The following is a 13,189-nucleotide window of genomic DNA, read 5'->3' on the forward strand; positions in this document are numbered from 1 at the left end:
AACATGCATATTATATAGTGATTGAAAATGTGACGTCATTCACGGGTAGAACCGCAAAGGATTCTGGGAACTCGTGGCAAGCGGTACTAGCGCATGCAGGCTTTCAATTAAAATCAGTTATACAGCGATAAAAAGAAACACAAAAATGTCAAGAAGCTGTTTTATTATTAACTGCAATAGCCGGTCGCATGACAGCCACGGGAAGCCGACGGGTAAAGAGATCGGTTGTTATCGGATTACGTCGTTGAAGAGAAATTGTTCGAGCCATGTTTCCGAAGTAACAAAGAGGCGACTGGATTGCAGCCATTCAAAGATCAAATATAACGTCCCAGAACACTCCAGCTCACAGGTTAGTCTGCTCCAAGCATTTACACAAAGGTCAGTCTGCTGTTGTAGTTAATACGTCATTTTCACAACATAATTAGTGATATAGATTACAAGCAAGTCTGGCGCTGAACAGAAATTGTCGCGCTATGCTCCTTTATTTATTGTGCATAAATAGTGAATTGTCCTGACACAATATTGCGTTTCGCTTCTGTTATTATGGTACATTGACAAAAACATATACTTTTATTCACAGGATAAAACAGTTGTTTTGTATCACTAATTGCCCAGTACGATTACAGCATACAGTATTATTGTCACTGCTACATTTCTGTAACTCGTACCAGAAATTATTTCCACTACTAATTGATTACCGTTGAGCTCAAAGGTCCTATTAATAAACGGTTAAGGAATGTGTATTTATGACGACAATTTGTGAGACTGGTAAACTTATGATACGTACGATGGTCTTTCGTTCTACACGGTGCATTTCAAGGTCCTGCACCCATCCGTCGGTAAACTGTACCTGGGCTTGTTGCAGTGACCTGAAGTTACTAAACTTCATGAGTGTATGCACTCACTCCAAGAACCGTATGATTATAAATATGCATATAAATATGCTAAGATGAGATAGCTGACTTCATCTAACTAGCAAATGTTGTCCAGGCTACGTTGGTGATACAGTTTTTTTTTAATGTGTATGATATTTTTGTCATGCGATTTTAAAGCTGGTCCTACAACCGCATCCAAGAATAACATGCAGCTTATCTCAGAACTGTCGGTGAAAATTATTCTTGGAGCTAGGTTTAATTGAGCTGCATTTTAAAGAGGTGCAATTTCACAATTTGTGTATATTTTCTAAGTTCACTATTTTGTCATGTGTTGAGAAAAACACAGATTTTAAAATTACATGGTCTAATATTTACATTTAGCATAACTGCAACATTATTTTTTCGTTGTTTTTTTTTTAAAGACTCGAAAGGACTTGAAATTCAAAGTTTCAGACTTGTGACTTGACTCGGACTTTTACACCAGTGACTTGAGACTCGACTCTGACTTGCCTGACATTACTTGAGACTTGACTTGAGACTTGAGGATAAAGACTTGAGACTTGCAAAACAATGACTTGGTCCCACCTCTGTTTATTACACACATTACTAACCAAAAGAGTCTCCTTTTGTCGTCACACATTTTTTCTTTAAACAAACCATATATAACTGCTTTAATATTAACATCCACATCATAGCCAATCTCTGTCATCTTCTGCCTGATCTCAGTTGTCCTATAACAATCCAATAGAAGATGTTCTAGGGTCTCATCTTCATCACAGCCTGTCATAGGACATTTCATGGTGGTAACAAAGCAACTCCATTGTACCACCGCTCTCACGGGGAGGCGCCTGAGCGAGATGAGCCATACCACGTCTCTCATGCTTTCAGATAATAATTTGTCTTGTATATTTTTAACTATTGAAAGGTTTTCATCTTCATTTGCATACTTATATTGAATTACACCTTCATTTTTGGTTTCATTAAATTTTTTATAGATATTTTTCATATTGTCTTGGAGAATATTTAAACTATATTGTTCCCATTGACTTGATAAGTCACCAAACATAAGTCTGTGGTATGGAACACCCGCTCTGGCCCTGCCTCTTTTCTTTTGCCACAATTGCTCCTTCCCTCGAACCCACGGGGCACCCCGAGAAATTGCGCTTTGAGTAATTTTTATAAAAGGAATTCGCAAAACAATCTCTAAGTCTGGGGCTCCCAAACCCCCGTGCTTCCTACTCTTGTACATAAATTTTCTCTTAGTCACTTCTCGATTGGATCCCCAGATAAATTTAATGCACATCTTACTTATTTTCATTACAGTTGTTCTCGGAGGAGGAAAAATTGCGGCAAGGAAAAGAAGTTTCGAAATTATGTGTGTTTTTACAATATTAATACCTGTTTTATAATTTGTATCTTTGTTTTCCCATTTCATAATTTCCATTTTAATTTCATTTTCTTTCTTATTCCAATTTAGTAAACTAGAGTCAGTATTATCAATCCATATACCCAAAATTTTAATCTCCCTACAAAGAGAGATCATCATTTTAGGTTGTCTGGTCGGATGTCCAAGCCACACCCCTTCAGTTTTGTCTTGGCACCTGATGCCTGTTCGTAATGGTGTAGTATCTCCATAACTGAAGACAGTTCGTTTTGGTTTCTGATTATCACCGTCACGTCATCTGCATACGCCAAAGCTGCGATTTTAAGGGATTTATCAAGGACGTATCCCTTGATCCGTTTATCATCATTTATCCTTTTCAATAAGGGATTAATTGCAAGGACATATAACGCAGCACTCAAAGGACATCCTTGTTTAACCCCGCACTCAGCACTAAAAGGGGATGAGAGCTTTCCATTTAACTTAACTTGCACTAGGGACTTTTTATAAATCAATTGGATAATAGAAATAAATTGGTCCGGAAAATTATAAGCTTTCATTACTTTCCATAAATAGGAGTGGGAAACAGAATCAAAAGCCCTCCTTTGATCTAATCCTAAAATGCAGAGTTCTGAATCCTTGCCATTATAAATAATCTCTCTTAACATACTTAAGTTATCCCACATCAATCGTCCCTTAATTGCGCATGTTTGTTCTTTTTCAATGATAATATCTAATACATCCTCTAGTCTGGACATAATTATTTTAGCAAAAATCTTATAATCTACATTCATTATTGTCAGTTGCTTATAATTGTTAATATCTTCTCTATCACCTTTCTTATATAATAAACACATAACTCCCTCATAAAACGATTTACCCATTGTTTTTCTTTCTATTCCTTCATTAAAATACTGAGTTAACAATTCAGACAGTTCTTTACTCACAATTTTGTAAAATTCAGAGGGGAGTCCATCCAGACCAGGTGTTTTATCGGTACTAAGTTGGTTAATTACTGACTCCACTTCCTCTCTTTTAATTTTTCCAATCAAAGTTTCATAAATGACAGAATCTAATGGTTCAACCTCACTCAAAAAATTGTTAATAGCGTCGCTGTTTGTAACTATGGATGAAAACATCTCCGAACAATAATCTCTAATTACTTGTCTTTTCCCCTCTTCTTTAAAAACGGACTTTCCATGTTTATCCTTAATTGAGACAATAAAGTCATTCCGACTTTTCTTTTGATTATTAAGAATCATATAATCGCTGTTCCCGTGAAAGTCAGTACGTCGCAACATATTAAATAAAACTTCTCTATTGACTCGATCAATGTCCTCTTTAAGAGACACATTTGATTTTCCTCCTCCTTCTCCTTCTTATTTCTTAAATATATATATCTACTCACATCTTCGTTATATTTTACATTCTTTGCATGATTTAATTCTCTCGCTTTAAATTTAAAAAATTGACACATACGTCGTTTAAGAAGCTCCCAAAGTTCCGAGAAAGAAGTAGTAAAAATCTTAAGATGTAATATTTTCCTAATTTCAGATTTAACTTCGGACACAAGCAACTCGTCTGCTAACAAGGATGTATTCAATTTCCAATAGTTCAAAAATTCATGGGGACAACACGACACTGTTGCCATAACCACCATATGATCAGAAAAGTCTGTTAAAAGAGTGTCATATTTCAGACCTTGAACATTATGTGATATGTAGAATCTATCAATCCTTGTTTTAGTTAACGAATCGAATCTAGTGTAGTGGACGGTATGTGGATGCAAGTGCCTGTATAAATCACGGAGTGCTGCTTCCTTACAAATTTTAACCAATAATTTGCTTTCCCGCAGTTCTCTAAATTCAACCTTGGATATTCTATCATTTGCTTCAGTAACAATGTTAAAATCTCCACATAGAATTATATTAAAACCAATCTCTAATAAATACTTCAATTTTTTCAACAATTGTATCTTTTTCGTTCGTTCCGGTGCATTATAAACATTAATAATACGCAACCTTTGCCCGTAATAACAGCAATCAACAAGGAGGAGTCGTCCCGGTATTATGTCTCGTCTTTTGTTTATATTCACCGCATCTTTTTTAAAGAAACTACCCACTCCATCAGAGCTGTCTTCCCCTATTGATATTATTGAATGGGCAGTGTTCCACATTTTATTTAATTCACATACATCTACGTGTGTCTTTAATCTCATCTCTTGAAGGCACAAAATATCATAATCAAGTCTTTTTAAGAAATCAACCTTCCTTTTCCTGCTCTTATCTGATTGGAGACCTCTGACATTAAATGTTATTATTTTGATGTTACTCATAGGTTGACTAAAGGAGAGACCATCTCAGAAATATTACTCACGGAGGACTTGGTCTATTATCCTTCCGCTTATCTCTTCCAGAGCTAGAAGCAGAAACGCTCCTTTTTCTGCTTCCTCTCGTATCCTCGTTGACGAGCTCGTTGAGGGCCGGGTGACTTCCACTAAAGAAGGTCTTCCGTTTTACTTTCGTTTCCCCGGGCAGCGAAGCAAGAGCCAGAGATGCCGCCTCTGAGAGAGGGAAGGATCCATGGTCCTCGCTATCTCCGTCGTCATCAGGTGTCTGCTCGCTGTCAATTTCTTCGTCGTCACTATCGCTTTCATTCTCACCATCCGATGTCTCTATGATTAGGTTACCATCTAGCTCTTCATCACTCTCGTCACTTTTTTTACTTGACTGAGACAGTGGAGATGGTAACTCATTTTGAACAGGGCTAGACTGGGTATCCTGATCATCCACTTGTGGATTGTCCAATCCAAGCGAAACTGGGAGTGACAGTGAGGTAGCTGTCGGAGGAAGGTGGGGGGGAGTAGAGGGAGGGGGCTCTCTCACCTGGTCATTCACGGGGGGATCCAAGACTTGGGAAGGATCCACCAAAGAAGGGAAATCCATGGTGGCAGAAGGTCGAGGTTGTTGGGAAGATTTAAGTATATTCACAAAAGACTTGGGGCATTTAAAGAAAGTGTGTCCTTTCGCACCACAGAGGGAGCACTCACTTTCGTTTTGGCAAATTTTAGCCTTGTGGCCCAACTCACCACATTTCCAACATTTGATAGTGGGGCATTCTCTCACCTGGTGGTCTGGACCTTGGCAGATGAAACACCTCACCGATTGGCCAGGATAAATAATCCTGCCATTGTAGGGGCCCAACGAGATGGAATTCGGAATAGAGATTATATGTCCAGCTTCGTCTCTACGCATCCGAACTTTGTATTTTCGGACTCCATACCAGAATCCGAATTTATCCACTGGCTTGACTGGGGGTTGAAGAATCTCGCAATACCTTTTAAGATATAGCTCGATATCTTGGTCTGGAATCCTTCCAGTCCAGAACTTAACAACAAGAGTTACTACCTCTACCTGGACAGAAGACTCCACTTGCCAGTCTTTCCATTTCGGATGTGATGCGTTGGAAAGAGAGCTCTCTAAGAAGCGACGTAAGGGCGCCTCTTCGGTGAAACACAGCTCAAAATCCCGTTTACTGGGGAGAGCAATGAAGGAGTATATGTCCTGCACATTCAGCCATGACGTTTGCAATATCAGCTCTTCAGCAACATAATCACGGGTCGGGGGGTCCCCGTTTCCGATGTACTTGAGTCTCACCTATAAATTGCTGCAGTTTGAAGCAAACGATAATGGGGCATACGGGGGCATGATTACATAACTAATAACCAATTACTCCTCCGGTTTTGCCACGCCCACTCATTTTAACAAGTTCTTTTCTTCGTAGTATCGAGACTAAGAGAAAAAAAACCCATAACTAACAGACAGAAACAAATGTGAGGGGTTGCTTGAAGGACTCCTGAATTTACATCTGATTTGTGGACGTAAAAGAAAACAGGAGTGCTTGCAACTACGCCATCTACTGGCCTTTGGTGGAAATGAGGAACAGCATGACTGTGCCTGGGGTGCAGTAGCTGTGTACTGTACACGATATGAGATTGAGTACTACATGTGTCACAGAGACAATCCAACAGTTTATATCCAGTTAATATCTTTATTAAAGGCCAATAACCAGTGGTGCCTCCAACGGAGCCAGATAGGGGGGGAAGGTCATGCCATGAAATATTATTAGTTGTCCCCAGATCAAATAGGTTGTTAATGAGGTTTTACCTTGAAACTCTGAATACCAGAACGTCCATACTTCCAGAATCAATGTAGTTTTAGAAGTGTGTTTATATTGGCTTTAGTACATGCAATAGCATTCACAGATGATCGCAACAGATTATTCAGAATGTCAATACTATATTTTCTGACTTGAAAGCGGCGGGGAGTCATACTGTGGGAGCACTATATCTATGATCTCTACTTGACTGGACTGATCTGGACAGCTTCACAGTATAATTTTTCTGTATGTTATCAATGTTAGTGTCAAAGTCTGAACACAGTTTGTGCAGTGAGATTAGTTTAACAGAGTTCCCAAAAGTCAGCTTCAATGCAACATCAGCGATGTGGCCTAGGTATTGGATCAACGCCAGCGGAACATGACGATGCTGTGTTTCCATGCTCAAAGTTAGTTCAAAGAATTGTGTTAAATTGTTAGTTTTTTATACATGTCTGGAGTTTTGATCTCCTCCATACCCGCTTCACACCCTGGAGGACGGGGCTGTGGCCCCCCCACACTCCCTAGCAGATCATTACATGGAGAAACCTTTGGAATGCAAGCATGCTGATCCACACAGGTATGCACACATGGGTATTCACAGACGCGGACTAAAGCTTTCTTGGCTGCTGCCTCAAAGCACACTGTGCGCTGTCTATCTTGCGTGCTGCACAATATCGTTTATTACTTAGTAAATATTGATATCTATGACTAGCTAGTTTATTGTGATGGTGCTTTGTTTTCTCTATTATTATGTTGCTCTTTGTTGTTTGCTGTCTCCTCTGTTTGTTTGTTTTTTTGTTTTTTTTTTTTGTTTTTTTTGTTTTTTTCTCCATACAGGTGACCCAGGAGTTCTTTTTTTTTTCTCTCTCTCTTCCCCCCCCTTCTCACCGTCTCTTCTCCCCTTTGGTTTTCTTTCTTTCTCTCCCCCTCTTTCTCTCATTCATTCCCCCTGTCCTATTTATTTAAAAAAAAAAAAAAAAAAAAAAAAGACAAAGGATGAACTGAAGCTCTGCCATCACGTAATGTCGCATACTGCTGTTTCTGATGTCATTAGAAAAAAAAAAAAAAAAAAAAAAAAAGAATTGTGTTAAATTGTTAGTTTTTTATACATCTTTGGGGAGTGAAAAAAAAAAAAAAACAACCGCACCTGTGAACTGAACATGAACTGTGAAAAATATCTGATCCATGTTAGGCTTATTGTTATGTACCATACCATACCATACCAACTTTATTTCTAAAGCACTTTAACATAAAACCAGAGTTTCACAAAGTGCTGTACATGTTAATAGCATATGTAAAGAAAATTAAAATGAGATACGATAAAATAAATAGATACAATAAATTGAAACATGTTAAAACAAATTGAGTCAACCCCTCTAATCAATGCCAAAGGCTTCAGCGAATAAATATGTTTTAAGAAGACTTTTAAATTCAGAGAGAGAAGAGGCCTGCCTAACATGCAAGGGCAGATCATTCCACAACTTTGGAGCAGCTACAGCAAAAGCACGATCACCTTTAAATTTATACTTAGTTTTCGGTACCTTAAGGAGCTGCTGATTGGCGGACCTAAGGGAACGGGCAGGTGTATATGGTTGTAGTAGCTCCGAGAGGTAGGGGGGGGCCAGGCCATTAAGAGATTTAAAAGCAAATAAGAGAATTTTAAAAACAATCCTAAAATGTACAGGTAGCCAGTGGAGTGAAATTAAAATAGGGGTAATGTGCTCAAACTTTTTTGTTCCAGTTAAAAGACGTGCTGCAGCATTTTGCACAACCTGCAGGCGCCTAATGGACGCATCACTAACCCCAAAATAAAGTGCGTTACAATAATCCAGCCTAGAAGTAACAAAGGCATGGATTACTGTCTGAAAATGCTGTTTCGATAAGATAGGCTTTATTTTGGCTAATTCCCTCAAATGAAAAAAGCTACATTCATAGTTTATAGCCAATTTAAACAACTCTAAAGGTACTTTAGAGCAGGGGTGTCACAGTCTTCTTCTACTGTAAGTAATGTAAACTTATGTGTAGCAGGAAAGAATTGGAAGTACTGGTGCTTAGATCAAGTTACTGGATGCCACCTTCATGCCAAGCATATGGCTTCTATTATATAAAAAAAAAACTGTCTTGTACTGTCTTGTATGAGGTTAATGTTATTGTAAGAAAGGAGCGCGCTCTCTGTGTGAGTGTGTTGGCTCTGAAAAGAGCCGTTGTTTGTAGGAGGGCGTGCAGACAGCTTAAGCCCTCTCTCCGCGGATGCGGCGAGCCAGTTGAATGTCTTTGGGCATGATGGTGACCCTCTTGGCGTGGATGGCGCACAGGTTGGTGTCCTCGAAGAGTCCGACCAGGTAAGCCTCGCTGGCCTCCTGCAGAGCCATGACAGCTGAGCTCTGGAAGCGCAAGTCGGTCTTGAAATCCTGAGCGATCTCGCGGACCAGGCGCTGGAAGGGCAGCTTGCGAATGAGCAGCTCGGTGGACTTCTGGTAACGGCGGATCTCGCGCAGAGCCACGGTGCCGGGCCTGTAACGGTGAGGTTTCTTGACGCCTCCGGTGGCCGGGGCGCTCTTACGAGCGGCCTTGGTGGCCAGCTGCTTTCTGGGGGCTTTGCCGCCAGTGGATTTGCAAGCGGTCTGCTTGGTTCTTGCCATTCTTTCTCTCTTTGGTCGTGTCCAAATTCATGGGCTGTATTCTCCTGAGGCCACATTTGTAGACCGATTACGTCACAGCGACGCGCCGAAGGCTGTCCAAATTCGTAGACTCCTCCGAATGCAGCCGACAAATGCGTCCTCCTTTTCCCCGAATTTGAAGGATGGGTCGGGTGTGTCCTTCGTGGCCTACCATATCCCAGAATTCATAGCGCCCAGCCAAACTCCAGTTTCCAGCAATGCTACTAAGTTTTAAAATTACTCATACTAATCTTTCTGGGTCACCAAATAAACTTTTAACATATTTTCAGGCGAAAAAGTAGCTGTGTAAACATCAAATATCTGCTCGGTTTATCAAGATATCGCATATTTGCAAAAGTGCTTCGACGTTTTCGGAGATGTCTGCTACCCACCAGCTCGACAGCTAACCGGGAGCTCGAGGGTTAGTGATGCGGCTGAGAACGGCACAACTCCCGGCACATCATTTTCAGATCCCCGCGGACTTTCGCTGCTCGGGTTAAACGTAATATATAAGTCACTTAGACAACCTAAAAATGTTATTGTTGGGCTTTTTTCAGTGTTTTGTTTGTTCGTAAGTAAATCGGTTTGGCTGAGATTAAAGTTATTAGATTAGATTAGATAAAATAAAACTTTATTAATCCCCCGGGTGGCATTTACCCTGGCATTTGGATGCACCACCGCGGGAGTTGCTGTGTGCCCTGACGGAGGACTACGTGGAGTATTTGCGTCACGGCGCTGTGCTGAAAGGACTCGAAAAGGCTGTCGCTCACTCCAAATATGAGGAGGACGTGCTCATCAACAACCACACTTGTATTTGGGGTTCCTACTGGAAAGACGGCTTCTAGGGGTACAGGTGTTGCCACTCCATGGTCAAACAGAGTTACTGCACAGGATCAGCTGGAATTGGAATTAACAACTCAGAGTGCACTCCATTTGAAGAGGCAATAACTGAGCCACAGGAGGAGGAACAGCCCAAGACTCTGCTAGAAATGCATCAAGATAAGATGAAAGAGAAGAACAGAAAGAACAAGAAGCTCGACTCCGACAGCAGTGATTCGGAGGATGAGGAGAAGAAGAAGGAAAAGCTGAAGAAGGCTCTAGAAGCAGAGGACAAGCGGGTGAAGCAGGTGAAGCAGGTGGAGATGCTAATGCAGCTGGATGAGGGGAAGAGGCCGTACAACAGCTTGTTTGAAGTAAAGGCGCCCACTGAGGAGGAGATGGTGTTACGTTCCCCTGGGGGGGTCTAGGCGGTGAGGGGGAAGTAACAAAAGTGACCGGGTCAGAAAAAGGAATCAAGGAGGCGAAAAGTTAAATAAAACAGTTTTATTGAAGTAATTCAACTAAAAGAGACGGACAAGCCGCTATCACCATAAAAGTAACACAAACAAAACTCAGGCGTTGGTCAGTAATGCAAAAAGTCAAAAGGAAAACGCAGCTCACTAGCTGAAAACCACAAAACACAGCTCACCAGCTGGAAACACCGAAAAGCCACTCAGCTCACTAGCTGTACCCACACAAATGGCACTCTGGCCCAGAGCTCACCCTGCTCTGGGCTTAAATACCTTTAATTGCTGATGGGAGTCAGCTGTACAGGAGGGAAAGGTGGCACCTCAGGCAGAGGAGGTAGTGGGACATGCCCACACAGGCACCTTCAGGAGAGAGAGAGAGGCCCTGCTAGGGCCGTAACACCCCCTCCCATAAATGCAAACCCATGGTTTGTCAAATTTACGATAACACAAAGTGACTCCATAGCCGTTTCATGAAGAAATTGCAGGTTTTCCACCTACCAAACCCCATAGCACCGGTTAGGCATTGCCTGCGGAAACTGCCAATCCCATCTCAGTGGGTTCACAACATTCCCAGAGAGTGGCCCCAAACCCTCGAAACAGTGTCCCATGGGATAGCCAGGGCTTCGAACTATCACGTGTGGAGAACCCAGCAGGCAGCTAGCAGGCTTCGCTGAAACACAGACATACTTGTTAGCAAGGGGTGCAGATCTGAAGGGTGGTTTTGAACATGAACCGGAGAAAGGGTCAACCAGGGGCAGCTCAGGGTTAGTTGGCCTCGTACCCTGCTTACGGGGTGCTACCGAGCAATTGTGCTCCAGGTTTAGCCTTTCAGTAGGCCTGGCAAGCTTGTCAGTTTGAGAGCCACGACTGACTGTTCTCAAAACAGGCCCCTTTCGTGTTGAGTGGGCTTTCTGTTTGAGTGCCAGTTTGACACAATTGGCAACCACATGGCCAGGCTTGTGACAGAAAAAACACAGTTTGGGCCTAGGTCTTAAAACCATAACTGCATTTTCCTTATTAGCTGGCCCACTCTTACCTGTCCAGGATGCGCTATAGTGCAGATGGATATCCTGTCCGACAGCACTTGCTTTATGAGTCAGCTTAAACTCATCTGCCAGGGTGGCAGCTTGCTGTAAAGTTGTAGCCCTCTGTTCACTTAAATAAAGGGCAACAGACTTAGGAACAGAGTTTTTAAAGTCCTCCACCAGCATAAGCTCACGTATGGACCCCACATCATTAACCTGGCTTGCAGAACACCACCTATCAAAGAGCTTTGCCTTCTCCCTAGCGAAGTCAAGATAGGACTGTCCCTGTGCCAACTCCAACCCTCGAAAATGCTGCCTATAGGCCTCAGGTACCAGTTCATAGGCTTGGAGGACGGCACTTTTGATCTTTCCATAAACTAGGCCATCCTGCCCAGACAGAACAGAACAAGCTTCTTGAGCCTTACCTGTCAACCTATACAGCAACATCACCCCCCACACATCTTGAGGCCACTGCAGTGCAGTTGCTAGGCGTTCGAATACACTGAAAAAGCTGTGAACACTGGATTCGCAGAAGACTGGAACCAGGTGAATATTATTGCTCAAAAACGAGCCTCTAGACACCTGTACACTAGCAGCTGTGTCATCCATTTTGGGGATGGTGAAGGGTTAGAAAACACACCCTTAATTAAGACAATTAACAGCCAACTACACAACTTACTTTAGCTGACCAACTTACCTCTCGCCACGCACCCGTTAACAAAAACAACTTACCCAGTTCCAAAACCTTGCCCTGCCTATCTTCCGGAGCGTGCTGGGCTCGAGGCAACTTTAAAGGCAGAACTTCAGCGACCGGAGCCCTGAATTGCCTACCCCCAACAGAGAATTAATCCCCACCCAGGATTACTCCAAAAATAACAAAGGCAAAATAACAAAAGAGTGCCCGAAGGAGGAACTTAAAAAGCTCAGCTGGACACTCACCTACCTTAACTGGGAAGTTAGGAATCTCTAAAAGGTGCCAAAGCGAGATAAACAACAAAAACCAAATCCAGCACAGAATTCCTTGTTCAATTATCCCGGACGAGCCCCCACTTGTTACGGTCCCCTGGGGGGGGGGGGGTCTAGGCGGGGAGGGGGAAGTAACAAAAGGAGTCAGAAAAAGGAGTCAAGGAGGCGAAACAATTGAATAAAACAATTTTATTGAAGAAGTTCAACTAAAAGAGACGGACAAGCCGCTATCACCATAAAAGTAACACAAACAAAACTCAGGCGTTGGTCAGTAATGCAAAAAGTCAAAAGGAAAACGCAGCTCACTAGCTGAAAACCACAAAACACAGCTCACCAGCTGGAAACACCGAAAAACCACTCAGCTCACTAGCTGTACCCACACAAATGGCACTCTGGTCCAGAGCTCACCCTGCTCTGGGCTTAAATACCTTTAATTGCTGATGGGAGTCAGCTGTACAGGAGGGAAAGGTGGCACCTCAGGCAGAGGAGGTAGTGGGACATGCCCATACAGGCACCTTCAGGAGAGAGAGAGAGGCCCTGCTAGGGCCGTAACAATGGAGGCCTTCCGCATGAAACGCAGCAGGCCAGATGATCCCATGGCTTCCTTCTTGGGACAGTGACCTTTTCAGTAGGGGTGGGTTTTTATAATCGATTCATCGATTAAAATCGATTCTGGCTTGGATAACGTAAAATCGATTCATTAAAATCCTGAATCGATTTTTTAATATAAATTTATTTTGTCCGAAATGCCAGAATCTCTGGTGACATCTCACAAAATTTCAAGAACCACCAAACAGTAAATGAGAGCAGGTACAGGGATTCTGCACATTTGTTT

The 13,189-nt window shown here is 42.1% G+C and overlaps 1 protein-coding gene and 1 pseudogene across 1 annotated transcript; one reads left to right on the top strand and one right to left on the bottom strand.

The window, feature by feature from the left end:
• Positions 1-8,593: 8,593 nt before the first annotated feature.
• LOC113024742 (histone H3-like) lies at positions 8,594-9,065 on the bottom strand. The gene has a single exon (XM_026172045.1). The coding sequence runs from the start codon at positions 9,054-9,056 to the stop codon at positions 8,646-8,648; it is 411 nt and encodes a 136-aa protein (XP_026027830.1). The 5' UTR covers positions 9,057-9,065; the 3' UTR covers positions 8,594-8,645.
• Positions 9,066-9,739: 674 nt separating this feature from the next.
• LOC113024551 (pre-mRNA-splicing factor SLU7 pseudogene) lies at positions 9,740-12,978 on the top strand (annotated as a pseudogene).
• The last annotated feature ends 211 nt before the right edge of the window (positions 12,979-13,189 follow it).

The sequence above is a fragment of the Astatotilapia calliptera genome, chromosome 6 (genome assembly GCF_900246225.1).
Source record: "Astatotilapia calliptera chromosome 6, fAstCal1.2, whole genome shotgun sequence".
NCBI classification, from domain to species: domain Eukaryota; kingdom Metazoa; phylum Chordata; class Actinopteri; order Cichliformes; family Cichlidae; genus Astatotilapia; species Astatotilapia calliptera.